Raw genomic sequence first — 17983 nt, forward strand, 5'->3', positions numbered from 1 at the left:
CGTGACAACGGTGATAATATTTCACTACTGGTAAACACGCAATTATTAAAGTAATAAGTTTAATTGTAATTCGGTACTAAGTCCAAACGAGCCTAGGCAATCCATTTCAGGCTTATAAAGCTTTGGGCGTAAATATATTGACCAACTGATAATATAAATGATTGGGAAACTACAGATATGCACAGAAAATGGATCAAATGTGTACAACATACATATAAATACTTACGGATTTTCTGTACGGTTTCTTGTTCTTTTTTGTCTAACTGCACCATCACGTTTTTTATGATTGAGATTGGTATTCGAGAATAAATTGTGCTGTACGAAAAACATATATAACTTACATATAATTTGATTGATTACGCTATAGATCATGTAATTTGGAAGAAGAATGTTCTTTTACCTGTAATAAAATATGCTTCTTTGTAAAAAAAATTAATTGAAATATGAATAAATTAAAATAAAAAAAATAATGTATAAGAAAAAGTAGCTTACTCAAAAGATGATCAGCAGCGGGCTATTACGGCTAATGTTTACCATAAAGCAATAATTAGAAGTCTGAACTACATACGCTACTACTTAAAAAACCCGGTAACCTTTTTATGGAACCCGTCGAACGCGACAAAGGGTTTGTCAAGAAAATTAACACAAAGACATTGAGTTTCCCCGGATCTTCTTAGTGGGTTGCGATTCCGATCCGGTGGCAGATTCAGCGTACCATTTTTCTTGCTAGGGCTAATGTTAGCAAAGTCTCCAGGTTAAGCCCAAGTTTGCCTACACGTCTAGTGAAGCTAGCATAGTCCCTCGAGACTAATAGCAATAAGTAGGCAATTTTTTTTATTTTAAACTTTCGGTTATTTTTTTTTTTTAATTTCCAACGTTCTGAATCCATTACGGTTTTCGTGTCGTGTGAATATCTATACAAATAAATAAAATTGAGTGTCTTTTTGTAATAATAAAATAACCACTTTTACTAAATGCGTAAGTATGTATATACAGTACATATACCAAAATAACATTTTTATTTTTTTATTTTGTCTGTCTGTCTGTCTGTTTGTTCCGGCTAATCTTTGAAAAGCCTGAACCGATTTTGACGGGACCTTCACTGATAGGTAGCTGATAATATAAGGAGTAACTGCAGCTACTTTTTTAGACTAGCTTCGCCCCGCGGCGTCACCCGCGGTACGACAATAACCGCGGGTAACATCGCGGGACTCAGCTAGTTTTAAATAAAGATGATGGGACATTCAATAGTAAAAATATATAAAAATTGTATCTCGTGATTCGTGAAAGCGAAAAAAATTACTGCCCTACTCTGTAAACTACGTGCATTTTACACAAATCCATTAATAATTTAAAGATAATTGATTGATATTCGAACCACGTCTTTTAGTATCAGACTGGCCTTGGGTTTTGTAATATTCCGCCAACGCTTCATCGGGGCTTAATGTTTTATAGGACAAAGTTTTAACGACATTCAAAATTATACCTGGCAGTGTCATTGTATATTCGTATACTATGACTAGGTCATTTTAAGTTTTCAAAGAAAATAATTATAATCTCATCCGTTATAATTTTGGTACATAATTTAAACATGATCAAAATCTTAACATATAGTAATATTTGATATATATACCTATATATATACCTATATATATATATTTTATTTATTGCTTAGATTTATTTATTGCTTTGGTCGAGCTCACAGCCCACCTGGTGTTAAGTGGTTACTGGAGCCCATAGACATCTACAACGTAAATGCGCCACCCACCTAAAAAGTAATTTAATCAAATAAACGTTTGTTTAATGAACAAAAAATAAAGCTTTTGAATGGAAAGAAATTCAATTCTTTTGTATTTATTGTAATAGTTTTTCATTTTAGGCTCTCAAATGTATACTAGTCAAATGTATTTTTTTTTTTTTTTTATTGCTTAGATGTGTGGACGAGCTCACAGCCCACCTGATGTTAAGTGGTTACTGGAGCCCATAGACATTTACAACGTAAATGCGCCACCCACCTTTTGAGATATAAGTTCTAGGATCTCAGTATAGTTACCACGGCTGCCCTAGCCTTCAAACCGAAACGCATTACTGCTTCACGGCAGAAATAGGCAGGTCGGTGGCACCTACCCGCGCGGACTCACCAGAGGTCCAACCACCAGTAAACCTACCAAAATACCACTCTGCTGCCTATATCTGTATCGTATTCTCGTATCAATCGCATCGTAATCTATTGAAGATAATCCACCTTTCGAACCGGAACTACAGAAATCTACGCTCTCACGAATATCTCAAGAGTTTTCCATGACCGTAAAAGATTCGGAAAAGTAAAATATTTACTTGATGAACTGAATAATAAATGTCGATGAACCGGCAAATCTTTCGGTTTGTTTGTGATAATCCACGATTTATTACCTCGCCTCGCCCAGGGTTACTGCATCGAATGACAGCTATGGAATACGTTACAGAACTTTGTGTTCTAAAAATTTACCTTACAATTTGTATGTAGTTTAAAACTCATTATTTTTAATACCAATCCAGAGATGCGTTTTAGAACCTTTGAGGATCGATTTCTAAAGGGCTAAAAGTTTAACAGATTATCAAATTAATTTGGGCTCTCCGCAATTATTGAGTAGGTAATATCTTATTTTTTTTTATTGCCCTTGTTGTCAGACGAGGATACGGCCCACCTGATGGTGAGTGGTTACCGTCGCCCATGATGATGAACGCAGTGGCTCCAGGTAGTATGGATGAATTCTACTCCGGTGACGGGCGGTGCGATCGTAAAAACGAGATGATGGATTCATTTCAAACAATTCCTCAAAGCACTCCACCATTAAACATACGGTACAAAATACAGAGAGAAGCAAAGTCCCTCCGTAGTCCCAGACGCTCCAACCGATCATTTTAAAATTGTATAAATATGGTAGGCAGCGGCTTGGCTCTGCCCCTGGCATTGCTGAAGTCCATGAGCGACGGTAACCACTCACCATCAGGTGGGCCGTATGCCCGTCAGCCTACAAAGGCAATAAAAAAAAAAAAAAAAAATTTGTTATATAAACATAAACAAGAAACATAAAGTCGTTGTTTTTTTTCCGTTCCTACCTATTTGTTAGTAACTTAAGTGGCTATTCCAGATATGTGCGCACGGGTGGGCGAGATCACAGGCTCAATCTCAGAGAAATTGTGACTAGCCCTACAAGAGCATTTCACAGAATACACCATCGGATCGGAATCTCGAACCACTAAGAAGATTCGACGGGAAACTCAGTGAGTTGTGTCTATGGTTTAGTTCGCTCGTCGAACTGTTCGTCGTGATCGACGAGTTCAACGAGGGCGTTTACTGGCGCTTGAAGAGCTTAAAAGCACCGTGAGTGGATCCTGGGGATCCGACAAGACATGTTTCGGGCGATGACGGCTTTGCGTTGCTCCGTCGCCAAGGTCGGATATGAGATATTATTGTATTGTCATCGACCCTGGATACGTATGCAAATTTTCAAGTTCAGTTGATTTGTCTTAAAATTAGTAAAATTATAATATAGGTTATACATTAAATTAATACATTTAAACATTTCAAATAAATAAGAACATGAATAAAAAAAATACATGTGTGCAATTCACACGTGGTAGAAGTGAAACCTTCCAAAATTAAAATACAATTATCCTAAACGTCTTAAGTATATGTAAAATTTTGTCATTAGTAAATAATTGTAAGGTAGCGCCCTCTGTGAATTGATATTTTAATTTCACGTATAATCCTAAATTAAAATTCACTACAAGAGCTTTCATACACACGTTAGTATTAAAAAATCTCACAGATGGCGCTGTATTAAATAGTATGTATATTTCTGTCTCATTCTTTGCTGGCTTCATCCTACACATTTTTGTATTTGTGTCTCTTACCTGTCGTTTTTTCCGTTGTATCCGGTTTGAAATCACAACGATTCTAAAGAAGTTTTCACTTCAAAAATATGCCTGTTGAGTTTGTTTCGTCGGTCTTTGTTAGGACAGTGGCTTTTCTTGGTCCAATGGTAACATTTATTTTAACTTTCAAAAAGAAAAGTCAGTGACATCCACATTGAAAATAAATGATTTCATTGAATTCGTTGAATACAGGCTCTTTAGAACAATCTTAACGAGTACTATTATTGAAAGAGCTACACGTGAACACTAAAACTCATCAATATTCGATACATCAGAAGTGAAAATAATAAACCCGATAATGAAACTAGTCTCAAATCTATCTACTAAAATCAAAGAAAATTTGTACGTAATTACTTTTCATACGATTTTTTTATCTTGCAAAGTTGTAACCCTAATATTTTATTTATAAGACACGAAAATTCTATTCAAATCTGACTGATTTGTGAAATATTTTACAGACAGCATTCGTTGCAGTCATTTATATGTCTAAAGTCCGAATTGCGGTGAATTTCCTAGTATCGTTTAGTATACCTAGTCAGGTCATAAATTCTGTCACATGTTTAATGTAAAATAATTGAAACAAGTTTATTCATTATGTAACCATTCATATACCAAAATGAACTTAACAAAACATAGATTCTTATGACACTAAAGTTTATTCAAAATGACCTCTGTGATTTTGAATACAGGCCTTCAATCTGCGCGGCCAGTCGTCTATCGCAGCACGAACGAGGTCCATGTCAATATCGGCGGCTGCCTTAATCAAGGATGTCTTGAGTGACTCCAAATTGGGATGAGGCTTTGAGCACGCCTTTTCCTCCAAGTGTTGCCATATCTTGTAATCTAACGGATTCAAATCTGGACTGGAGGAGGGCCAGTCTTCGTGCCGGATGAAGTCGATTTCACGCGCCGCCAGCCAGTCTTGTGTGCTCTTCGCTCTATGAGCTGGCGCCGAATCTTGTTGGAATACCCAGTGCCTGTTATTGAACATGGTATGAGAAACAGGTTCCACAAGGTTCGTCAGGACTGTATTTTGATACACAACTGCATTCGTTTTTACACCTTTCTCACAAAAATGTACCTCTGTTAAGCCCCAATAAGAAACTCCCAACCATACCATGAGCGAGGATGGAAAATGACCTCGTTGGACACGCGGAATACGGTTGCTCGCTTCTTCACTACTGTGTGCGTACACCTTATCATTTTGTTTGTTGTAGCTCTCTTCTACGGTAAATAATTTTTCATCCGAAAAAAGAATTTCCCGATATTTTTTTCCCGCGTACCACTTCAACAAAGCGCGGCATCTCTTCAGTCTCAAGTCCATTAGACGAGCATTCAAACGATGTCCTGTTTTTCTTCATTATGCCCGAAGCCCTAAGTCTTCATTTAACACCCTTTTCACCGTGGTTCTGCTTAACCCCATCTGAAGGGCCAACAGTTTCTGCTTACGTTTGGGATTTCTTTGAATTCGCGCCTTCACAGCTTTTATCACTGCTGGAGTCCTAACAGACCGAGGGCGACCACTTCTTGACCTGTCATCTACACTAGAGTCTTCATTGTATCGTTTGATGGTACGATAAACGAATCTTTTGGTTATATTCAAATTTTTCAGTATGTTAAAAATTTGAATTGGCGCGTAACCGCAACGATGCAACGCAATAACTGCAACACGGTCTTCTTTAAGCGTCCACTCCATATTTAAAAATGAGTAAAATTCTAAAAGTATACATTTTTATTTTCATGAACAATTCGAAATTCGAATTCAATAAACTTTTTTGTGGCCAGCATTCTAAAAGAAAAGTTTTTACTGTGTGACAATACTTATGACCTGACTAGGTAGACTGCCGTACATTGTAATACATGCTTTTAGTTTTTTTTTTTGTATAATATCAGTGTGTCTTTCTTTGTATTTTATTAAATGCACTGGATAGCTCAAAATATTGTACTCAAAGCTAAAAAGAGCTCATTACAGATATCGTTTTATTCAAAAATAGATTAGCTACTACAGAGGTATTATGTGCGCCTCTAATGTTTCGACTGGGAATAGGAGTACATGACATTCACCATACCTAGCTACTTCTACCACTTTCTTTTAACTTCTCCTCGTATTAGCATTAGCGGTCTTCTTCGAATTCTCAGTTGCTGTTTATTTATTTATTTATTTATTTATTTAATAAGTTGCACCAACAAAGTAATCATCAATACAAAACATTGACAAATTGACAAAAGTTCATGGCAGATGTCACCTCAATTATAGGTGCAATCGACAGTGCATTAACATCAAAAATAAAAAAATATATATACAGCTAAGATTTGAATACATTTCATTCATTGCTTAAGATTAATTTAGTTGGGAGATAATCCGCGACAGATTTTCCCTTTAAGTAGTGAGACAATTAGAAAAAACATCTATTTCACTTAAAATAAGTTCAGCGCAATCGGACAACTCCGAAGGAGCATTGACGGGGACCGCGCTACCGTGGACATTATTGTAGTCCCAAAGGATTCTGTTTAAGGGATTATTATTTTTACGTTCAAAATTTACATCCACACTACCTATTTCTACTACAAAGTGAGTACTTTACAATTCACAACCTATTAGGTTGATGTGATTTTAAGTGTACGAGAGTCGTATCACAATGATATTTAGACATCCAACTTAATATTTGGAGGTGGTCGTCTTTGTTGTCTATCTATACCTAAGTAACTATTTAACACTAGATGGACTGTCCATGAGTAACTCACCGGTTGCGCAGCCAATGTATAGCAATAAAAAGCCGTTTTATTCCAAAACAATTTTACAAACAGTTTTTTTTTATTGCTTTGATGGGTGGAAGAGCTCACAGCCCACCTGGTGGTAAGTGGTTACTGGAGCCCATAGACATTTACAACGTAAATGTCACTTTGAGATATAAACTTCTAAGGTCTCAAGTATAGTCACAAAATGAAAGAATAGCAACTATCCTGACAGCAGCGATCATACATCCTACTAGTCTCGGATTCATTGAACTTTACAGTTGAACTTAAGCGTTATCTAGACATTTCAGGCAGACGTTCATTTGCATGTAAAAAGAAAACCTAGCAAAGGCTTCTGCGAACTTTCCCCAAAATAGCCCATATATTTTAACTGACAAAAGTGAGGCAGCTTGCATAACCTTTACTGTTGGATTCTTAAACATTTTTGGTCACAGCATTGTTTGATGTTCTAATCATAGAGTGTGCATATGGAGCTAAATTATCATTCAAACGTGCACGATATATGAATCGTGCACATTTGAATGATAATGATTTGAATGATATATGAATATCGTGGAAATAAGTGCCGATAATTATTTTAGATTCAGGGCCTTCATTTTGCTATTTACGGTAAGGAGAATGTGAGTAAAGCGATGTTTGAATATACTTTTAATGAATACAGCGGGGTTGATCTATTCATAAGCCAAAGCCATTTTACAACGAGATGATTGGCGCTAGATAGAATTTGGATATTTTTTTATAGAAACTTAAGAACTGATTTTGTGAAATTTTGTGATATACTCTAAAAACAATTCTCATACTGACAGCTAACACCTATTTTATAATCTTTGAAAACAGAGCCCAACCATCACTTTTTTTTTTTTTTTTTTTTATGATTGAAAGTTTACTGGTGGCCCGAAGGCCTTTCCAGTTTCACCAGGACAGGTGGGCGAGCAAAGGCTCAGCCAAGAGGGGTGGGATTTGCTAACAACTGCCCGAGCGCCTCCGAAGGAGACCTAACAACTCAAGAGCAATTGTTTCGCGAATGAATCTACTACCGGATCGGAATCGCGACCCGCTGAGAAGATCCGGCGAGAAACTCAGCGGGCTGATGCATGGGTTAGGTTGCACGTCGACCTCTTTGTCGAGTTCGACGAGTACGGTTACCGGGGTCCCTAAGCCTGCCCCTAGTATTAGAGCTGAAGGCATCTAATGCAAAGGTTATTGGATCTGATGGATCCGTAAGGACGTGTCTAGGGCGTCGACGGTGACTGGCTCCTGCATGATCAGGATTCGGGGAGTAGTCAGCGGCGGCAACGATAAGGCGATTATCATGACGCATAGCCTTATCGAAGTATCGTTCCGACGCTGACTTCATGTATTTCCGAATTGATTCGAGGCCCAGGTCGTCGTGTAGGTCAACGTTCCTCACGAACCACGGAGCCCCGACAGCTAACCTGCAAAAGCGGGATTGTAGGGATTGGAGGGTGTCTATGTGTGTGCGGGCCGCGTGAGCGAACACCACACTCGCGTAAGTCATGACGGGCCTTATGCAAGTTTTGTAAAGTGTCACCTTGTTCCGAAGGGACATTTTACTCCGCTTACAGATCATGGGGTAGAGTCTACCGAGAATAAACGCGGCCAACCATCACTGTCCTTCACCGATAGGTACCGTTAATACCAGAAGAACAGCTTGGTTTTAATTAAACAAGCAGATAACTTTGTTATCTTCAATTGATTCATCAAACGCTATAATGACTAATAGGTTTCACAGTAACATTTTTTTTTGTCTAATTTGGATTTTCGAAATCATAAAATTGTATCCTATATTCTTAGGTATATTTAAATTGGGAATTACAATATGAGAACACAAATGAAGCACTCGACCCAATACAATTAAAATTAAAATTTATCAGCTTTTCTATTTGTTTTTTTTTTTTACTGTGGATATTGCGGCCTACGGTCCACTTGGTGTTGAGACTTGAGGTAAAAGTCTGAGATGTATTTAAAAACAGCTGATCTACCTTAAAAGATGAGGCGAAGTAGTCATGCAGTCCGGTTTTTAAACCGGCTTAAACCGGTGCATGAATTCATGCATTCAGGAAAATTGCAGGATTTTTTTTTTTTTTTTTTTTTTTTTTTTTTTTTTTTTTTTTTTTTTTCGGGCCGGGGGCCGAACCTCCTACGAGGTCCCCGCGCCTAGGGGGCGCGCGGGGTATGTGAGACTCAACGATCTGCAGGTGTTGAGAGCAGATCGCGGGCCCAAGGATTTTAGGGCCCACCCACTAAACGACTCCCCTGCACTCTTACACCCGACGTCCGATCTCCGTCCGGGGTCAGAACCCGTTCAGAGTAGGGGGGTTCCCGCGGTCAACACTACAACCAGACACGCGGCGCCACCCCGAGGACGCCCGACCGACGGGTCGTCGAGGCGATAGTCGACGACCAACGACGTCGGTCTCCGCGGTACGGCGGCCCTACCAGGCCGCCCGGGCGGTGCCGCTGGTGTTCCGGGATACCCCGCTGGGCCAGAACCAGCCTGCCGGGTCGGAACGCGATACACCGCCGACCGGGTTGCTCTTCAACAGTATGTTCGGCGACGACAGCGACGACGAAAATGCGGACCGCATCGCAGTCCGCAGCCGCCGACGCGCCGTCCCGTCCTCCTGGTGCCAGCGCGCTAGAGTGACGGTAGCGTGCGGCGCAGCCTCAACCCCCTTAGGTCGCCCCGTGACCATCACCGGGAGGAGACTGCCTCCTCATAGGGGCTGGAGCTGGACAAACGCCCTCCTCCGAACCCCGGCTCGACGGCGGCGGCACGGCGCCGAGAGGGAAGAAGAGCTCTCCCTCTCCCGTTCCGCCGCCTCCTTCTGCGAGATGGTGGACTCGCAGAAGTCGAGCATCGCCTGCCAGGACTCGTCGCTGCCGAGCATCGTAGCCACGACGGTCGGAAGCGACAAGTCCGGTCCTATTTTTGCAACGAGGACGCGGCGCTGCTCCGCGAAAGCGGTGCAGTACGCGAGCGTGTGCTCCGCCGTGTCCTCGTTGCAGCCACTGCAGTGGTGACACTTCGGCGTCGGCTCCCTCCGGGCGACGAGGTGCAGGTAGCGACCGAAACAGCCGTGTCCCGTGAGCACCTGCGTCGCTCGGAAGGTGAGACGTCCTCGGTCGCGATTCACCCAGTCCGAGAGGACCGGGCGGATCGCCTCGACAGTCCGTCGCCCGTAGGTGGGGTCCGCCAGGCGGCGAGACCACGCCTCGAGCACGGCACGCCGAGATTGAAGTTTCCGCGCTCGAACTTCCGCCGCGCCGGGACGCGGCTCCCCCCTGGAGCGGAGATCGCATCGCCACGCGTAATCCGCAGCGAGCGCCTCCGCTTCTAGGTCCCAGGGAGGAACCTGCATTATCTACATGTGCGGACTTACAATACGACCAACTAACAGTAAATGACGGTAGCAGTACGTTTGTATAAAACTTAAAAACTCTTCTTTCCATTACCCAGTGAATGCCTTAGTCATCTTTAACCTTTAAAATATTCCATTAACCCGGTTTCCAATCGTTAGCAATGAATTCTGTTTGTTGTTGTGGTTATCATAAAATCTGGTACGCAATATTATGATGCTATCATCGGCAAATAAGTTGATAAAGTATTATATTTCTTTAATAAATCGATTTGTAATAATATTGAAATATATCCAGATGTGAAGTGGTAAGTGTTTCAATTTCATGTAGGAGAGTTACAATACATTGTATAGGTATAGTGACGTCAACGTTCGTATGTGCTATACAAATTCTATATGAACACTTGCTTACCAAGAAAAGAATTTAAATTTCCACAGAAACCTCACTAAAACCTTTAAAAGATTTTTTTTATTGCTTTAATGGGTGGACGAGCTCACGGCCCACCTGGTTCGAAGTGGTTACCGGAGTCCATAGACTTTTATTAAATTTCAATATTTTCTAAAAAAAAAATTTCATATTTATATTATGTATTTATTAAATCTTATTATTTCTAATCTTAGAAAGCAATAACCTTGATAAGAAAATCGCTTAATCATAAAAATTAAAACATTATTATAAGAAAGACATAAATGTATTTCACAATTAATATTTACAATTTTCAGATTTCCAGTCTTCAAAATATTTGCCAGTACGGTTCCCGTTTTACAATCTCGACTGTAAAAAATAAGAAATAATTAATAATTAAAATAATTAATGCTTAAAAAAATCTATTCAATTGCTTTGAGCATTAAATATTCTGCAGACACAGACAACTATACTTGTAAGCACTTAACACCTATTGTAACTATACTTGAGACCTTAGAACTTATATCTCAAGCTGGGTGGCGCATTTACGTTGTAGATGTCTATAGGCTCCAGTAACATCAGGTGGGCTGTGAGTTCGTCCATCGATCTAAGAAAATTTTAAAAAAAAATCCACTGAGTTTCTCGCCGGATCTTCTCAGCGGATCCCACCTTGAGATATAAGTTCTAAGATCTCAGTATAGTCACAACGACTGCCCTACCCTTCAAACCGAAACGCATTACTGCTTCACGGCAGAAATAGGCAGGGCGGTGGTACCTACCCGCGCGGACTCCCAAGAGGTCCTACCATCTGTGTCTATGGGTTAATTCACTCGTCAAGCCCATCCTCGCAAGCGACGGGTTTCACCAGGACGCTGACCGGTGCTTGAGTTACTTAAAAGCACCGTTAGTGGATCGGGAGGATCCGTAATGACGTGTTTAGGACGACGTCGACTGTTTACCATTAGGGCTACAGGATCGGGTATGTGAGCAGTCAGTAGCTACATTAGCTACATATAGCCTATATTGACGCGTATACAGATTGGTCACTCACACAACGAAGGGCGGAAGGCAGTCGTACTTTGCAACAACTATACTTAAGATTATTTTTATATTATGCTTTTGAGACTTAGGACAAAGAAGTAGATTTAAGTCAATAAAAAATACTTACGTCAGCACCCCTATGGATAGCAACCATCATGTCATACTCGTTGCTGCGGTGGATGATACGAGCGCGACCATCGCTGCCTACTACAATAGATTTTCCAGTGCAGCGGTTACCAGACCTGGCGCCGGAAATAATATCGCAGTATGTTCCGGCGGGGAGACAAGTCTGAAACGGAGACATTGAGTTATGCTTTACCGGCACGTAAAATAATCTATGAGGTTTAATTTTTAGGTGATTCCTTCTAAAACGAATGATGAAAGCAAAACATTTTTTTTTACAATAAATAATAGCTTTAAAAAAAAAACAAAGATAATACGCTTTTATCGAAAATCCAACTAAAAAATAGAAAATAAATTGCAATCAATTTGAATTAAAAATAGTGTAAGAAAAAATGATTTTATTGTAAAAGCTGCTTTTCAGGATATTATCAAAATAACCCTTCTATTCATATCTGTCCATAAGATATTTATAACTATTGATACCATACACTATTAAAAAACAAGTTCAACTGTCTTATCCACTCCGATGCTAGCGTGTTAAATAGCTTAAAATCAAAATGATTTGGTCAATTCTCATCATACTTAATATATCTACCAAACCGATATCACTCATTTGCCTAATAAAAATAAAATAAAAACCTGAAGAGTCTGGTCCATGTCCCATGCATCGTTGTTGAAAGCAATGAAGGCCTGGTTGCCGCGGCAGAAAGCAATCTGGTTGCTACCGTTGTCCCACCAGTTGGTAAGGGCACCGTTACCAGCGGTGTTCCTGAAGACAACCATGTTGTGGATCTGACGCCAACGGTGCTCGCATATCCAACCATTGCCGCAAGAATTATCCTGTTTCGGATAAAAAAATACGAAATAACCCGTTGTAAAATAGTTCGTCACTAAGCACTAGATCGACAACGCGATATAATTGATTTATTTCTTGGTAGGTACAAAACAGATCAAGAATAATACAAACATTCTATATTAACTTTATCTAATCGAACGATAGCACAATTATCTGTTGAATAAATGCAAATTAACCTTTGAAAAGCGAAATGGACTTGATTACATAATGTCATGTCAATACATACAGCGTTGATAGTAGGAGAGGTGATATCACCCCTGCTGTTCATTGGAGGTCCAGCTTCGGTGTCCGTGAAGGCGAAACTACTCATCAATTGAGGGTAGCCATAAGGATGTGCCAACATGAAAGCGATAGCGCCCTTGTATTGTCGGGATTGCTTGTATGTCAAGATGTTTCCACCAGCGCCATGACCTCTCTGGTTGTCGTGGTTGTCAATGAAAGTCAAAGCGTCTCCAGAAGCGAGAAGGCCCCACTGTGGACCCCAGTTAACCAACCATCTAAGCTGGTTTCTTCTTTGGAAAGCTTGACTGAGTTCCAGTCCAAATCTGAACTCAGTAACGGCAGCAAGTGGAGTGTATTCGTTGCGACTGATAGCTTCACCACCGAGGTCGATGACTTCTTGGTAGATGTAGGGACGAGCACCGGATGGGAAACCGTGGGCGGTATTTAAATTGCGGAGACGATCGTAGATCACTCGCAAATCGTGAGGCCACATGTGCTTTGCAGCATCAATTCTGGAGAAACCATAATTTATTTAAACCAGTAAAGTTGAGGAGGGTAAGTTATAACAAACTAACAACTGGTGGTAGGATCTATTGTGAGTCCGCACGGGTAGGTACCACCGCCTTACCTATTTCTGCCGTGAAGCAATAATGCGTTTCGGTCTGAAGGGTAGGGCAGCCGTTGTAACTATACTGAGATCTTAGAACTTACATCTCAAAGTGAGCTCATCCACCCAACTAATCAATAAAAAAAAGTCACTATCATACCTGAAACCAGCAACACCCATGTCAATAAGACGGTTCATATAATTTAGAATCTGCTGTCTAACATAATCAGAGCCTTGGTTCAAGTCTTTCAGACCAGACAATTCACAGTTGCGCACCTAAAATCAAATCAAATCAAATTAATTTGGGATTATTTAATTTTGATTCCCATAAAACTTAGTTCCCGTAAAGCTACATAAATTTAAGCGTTTTCCCAAACATCACTACAGAAATAACATAAGATGCTCGTACTCTGTCAGGGCAGCAGTTGTAGTCGTTGCCAGTAATGACACAATGAGGCCAGTTGAAGTCATTCCTGCCGTAAGGAACAGCAGGATAGTGCCAGTTTCCGAAATCGGCTGTGCTTCCACCTGTACCAACATTCTCATTCCAAGTTCCAGTCATGTGGTTGATGATGGCGTCCACATAAATCCTGAAAGTCAAAGCGTAATGAAAAGTGGAAGCCGAACTTTCCGTAACATTCGTTTTTCCATGAGTACTTTAAAACCTAGAACGCGCGTTTGAGGTTTACGCTAAGATATGAATAGTACCCTATAATACTCCTTTTTTCGTATTTAATAGAAACAATTTCCTAAGTGCATAATACACAATGTTATTCGCTTTTTTTTATTTTTATTTATTGCCCTTGTAGGCAGACGGGCATACGGCCCACCTGATGGTGAGTGGTTACCGTCGCCCATGGACTTCAGCAATGCCAGGGGCAGAGCCAAGCCGCTGCCTACCGCTTAATACTCTCCACAAGCCTCGTTTGAAGAAGGACATGTCATAGCGCTCGGGAAGCACCGTGGAGGGGAGCTCATTCCATAGCCGGATGGTATGCAATGAGCTCCCCTCCACGGGTAACTTTTAAAGTTACAAAAAACTAAAACCAAAATTAAAAAAAATACAATTAGGTTCTTTATTGGCATATTTAACGTATTTTTTTAAAGCATTACCACCCTGGACGGGACGCATGACTACTTTTCACTGCCTAAAAACAATTGGTACCTGGCTCAATCCCACACACCTTTATACCGACCCACCAGAGTAGTCCATGCATATTAGATTAATTAGATACTGCCACTAATAGTAACCAACCCTAAATATACAATAGATTTGCATTGTTAATTGGAAACTCAAGAAAAATGTATGCAACGCAAACATACCATAATACCAAATGTAAGTAAGTAGTATTGTAAGCTATTAATTCTTTTTTATATAATATTTTGTAATATTTTGGGAGCAGATAGTCTGTGACCACATTGATCTATTGTATTTTTTATATCTATGATTTGTATTTTGAGCCATCTCTACGGTGTCTTATAAATTCTATCAATTACTAATTACAAAATTTTGAACCAAAGTCGTAATGCAACAAACCTGACGCCAACATTGTTGCAGCGACGCACCATATTCGAAAATTGATTTTCATTTCCAGATCTTGTTACTAGACGGTAGGAGATTGGTTGATAGCGCTCCCACCAAGGACGGTTGCGGGACCAGATTACCAAATTCTCGTTTGGTGGCGAAACCTATGAAAATGAAGATCAAAAAATATTGAATGAACTTTTTTTTTATTGCTTAGATGGGTGGACGAGCTCACAGCCGACCTGGTGTTAAGTAGTTACTGGAGTCCATGGACATCTACAAAGTAAATGTGCCACTCGCCTTGAAATATAAGTTCTAAGATCTCAAGTATAGTTACAACGGCTGCCCCACACTTCGAACCAAAACGCATTACTGCTTCACGGCAGAAATAGGCAGGGCGGTGGTACCTACCCGCGCGGACTCACAAGAGGTCCTACCACCAAAACTATCTTTAACTGTCTTAGAAGAGAATATTGAAGAGAAGGTTTCGATCTTTATGACGACATTCCTCAGCTACGATATACTCATATATCCATGTTATAACTAGAACTTGAACGTAATGGTGATAAGACAGGCTATGAGCCGACATTAATTAGTATCATGGTTTTGTTTCCGCAGCGAAGTAGTGCTTAATGACTCAAACGGTAGGAGAGCCGTTTTAAAAAAAGAGCTAATTAAAGAGTCCCACAAAGACATTTGGATAATGGATTATACTTTATGGTGCTTACGGGATCCAATAACTGATTTAAATCATCTGCCTTTTTAATAGGTTGGGGAAAAAGTTTCTTCGCATTTTTTAAGAAAATTCACAACATTTTTTAATGTAATTTATTTATATTTAGCTAAAGTATCTAGGTACCATTTTGTTCGATAGCTTTTTTCACCTTGTAGGTAGGAATATGGTCCCATTGCTATAGAAATTTTGGGACTTCTGATCAAAATACCGTGACAATTGGTTTTGGCAGTCCTCTCGTAATGTTAACCTTACACTGCCTAAAGAATTCTAAAGAGACCGAAACGGGTAGAAATCTGAAGGTGCAAGGTCAGGAGTCAGAACTATACGGCGGATGCATTATTATGATAATTACAGAAATGATATTGATGAATGATAAGACGAATAATAAGAAGATCATCACTTTCGAATTTAGATTTAATGTGACGTGCACGGTTTTTAAATTTTGAATTTATGAATTCATAGTGTTTGTCATTGCTTACCTGAATACCACCGAATCCTCGGGGTCCAAGGAACCTTTCGCATTCAGCAGCGATGTCATCCCACTTCCATTCGAAGAGATGTACCATGGTGGTGCGACCCGATGCATAGTGAGGGTTTTTATAGGCCAACGCCAGAGTCACGGCCGAAAGTAGAAGGATGTACCGAAACATCCTAACAAAGCGAAAGTTTTGAAAGGTTTAGTAGTATAATATATGTACTTGTGCTTCTTCTTTTTCTCCACCTTATCCCACTAGGTGGGGTCGGCACAGCAAATTTTTCTCTTCCATTCTCTTCTATCAGCCGTCATCTCAACACTCACTCCTCTCTCTCTCTCTCTCTCATATCGTCATTCACACACTCCATCCATGTCTTCTTCGGTCGACCTCTTCCCCCTCTACCTTACACTACCATTTCCATACAAAAATAGCGCATGAATAAAGTGCCTAATCTAGAACTAGTCTCAGTAGCTTAGTTATAATTATTTTTTTAATAATTTCCTTAGTATAAGATATACTTTTTTTCAATAATATAACTTTAAGCAATCAACATAACTATACCTATTACTAAGCATACTAGCATGAGTAATATAATTCTTTTCATAAAACCTGAGAACTAATTCTTCAGCCTGTAAGCATGTCCCAAATCAAGAGAAAAATATTTGTATTATAATATAAACGAGATGCTTAGCCGAAGCCCTGAATGTTCTGGTCTTATGAAAATAATCCGTCATTTTAAAAATTATTACTCATACATAGTATACACAGACGCAAATACTTCTTCATTTTAATATCAATTTTTATTCAATTTTAATCCCCTTATAAAAAAGAAATGATTTATCCAATGCGTATATTTATTTGTGATCATTGAGAATGCGAAAGTGAGTGAGCGCATTTAGTGTACTTGATGAGATTAGTCTTAAGTCACACAGTTTCACACTTACAATTTAAAAGCGCTTTTCGGCTAATAAGTGAAATTTATAAAGCTAGCTGCAACTATGAATAAATTGCGATTCCAAATCCGGTACATGATAATTTATTGATTTTTATGTGCGCACATTTTCTCTATAATTATATGAGACTTAAGTCCATGGAATTAAATAATATTTATAATTTAAATTGCTCACCTTATCTAATATACTGGACCTCCTGTCGTGTGATATAATTAAATAAATCTGATAACAGCCTCCCGTACCCAAGTTATATATACTTGAAGATAACATCTCGGTCTATGTTGCGATACACGAAATTTATCGACATAATGAACATAATCGTTCGATAAAAGTTCAAAAAAACATTGATAAATATTCGGCGCTCCGTATCCAAGATGATTTTGTACGATAAAAATCAAATGTTCACACCTAAAACACATTATTTCGGCCAAATGATTCATTTGTGAAATCATTTGTGTTTTGAAAGCGGTTATTTGAAGGAACTGTTTTTAAAAAAAAAATGGCTTTTCACAGCTTTGGAATGTTGACTTCTTGCTTATAAATAATCCTACTAATTGATTTTATTAAATTTGTTATTTTTAATTTTGCTATTCATATTTCTTCGTGCTCGCCCCAATGTACCGTACAAAAATAGTTATCTATCTATCTTATGCAGTGGTTATTAAAAAAAAGGCTGTGAGCTCATCTGCCCATGAGATCTGCCCAAAATACGCAAGTTTCAATTTAACTTATGAGCATTTTCCACCTTATCTGATAAATAAGATTTATTTTTTACTTTTTTCTAGTCTACGCACTAATTATTTCATTTTTTTTATATTTCTTTTCCTTAAATAATCGATCTTTATAAAAGATACAACATGGCTGACAGCCCAATAAAAAAAAAAACACGCGTGAATTCGTCAACAGTGATTTTGCAATGAGCAAATCAGACACTATGCTTTTGATTTGAGACTAAATCATTAAATTGTAGATTTGTTTTT

The 17983-nt window shown here is 39.2% G+C and overlaps 1 protein-coding gene across 1 annotated transcript; it reads right to left on the reverse strand.

The window, feature by feature from the left end:
* Positions 1-10636: 10636 nt before the first annotated feature.
* Positions 10637-17230, reverse strand: Amy (alpha-amylase). Its single transcript, NM_001173153.1, is given in 9 exon segments — positions 10637-10833; positions 11633-11794; positions 12268-12468; positions 12711-13218; positions 13474-13589; positions 13723-13903; positions 14851-15002; positions 16054-16225; positions 17178-17230. Coding segments are annotated over 8 exon segments (1503 nt in total). The 5' UTR covers position 16225; positions 17178-17230; the 3' UTR covers positions 10637-10821.
* Between the last annotated feature and the right edge of the window lie 753 nt (positions 17231-17983).

The sequence above is a fragment of the Bombyx mori genome, chromosome 8 (genome assembly GCF_030269925.1).
Source record: "Bombyx mori chromosome 8, ASM3026992v2".
Lineage (NCBI taxonomy): Eukaryota > Metazoa > Arthropoda > Insecta > Lepidoptera > Bombycidae > Bombyx > Bombyx mori.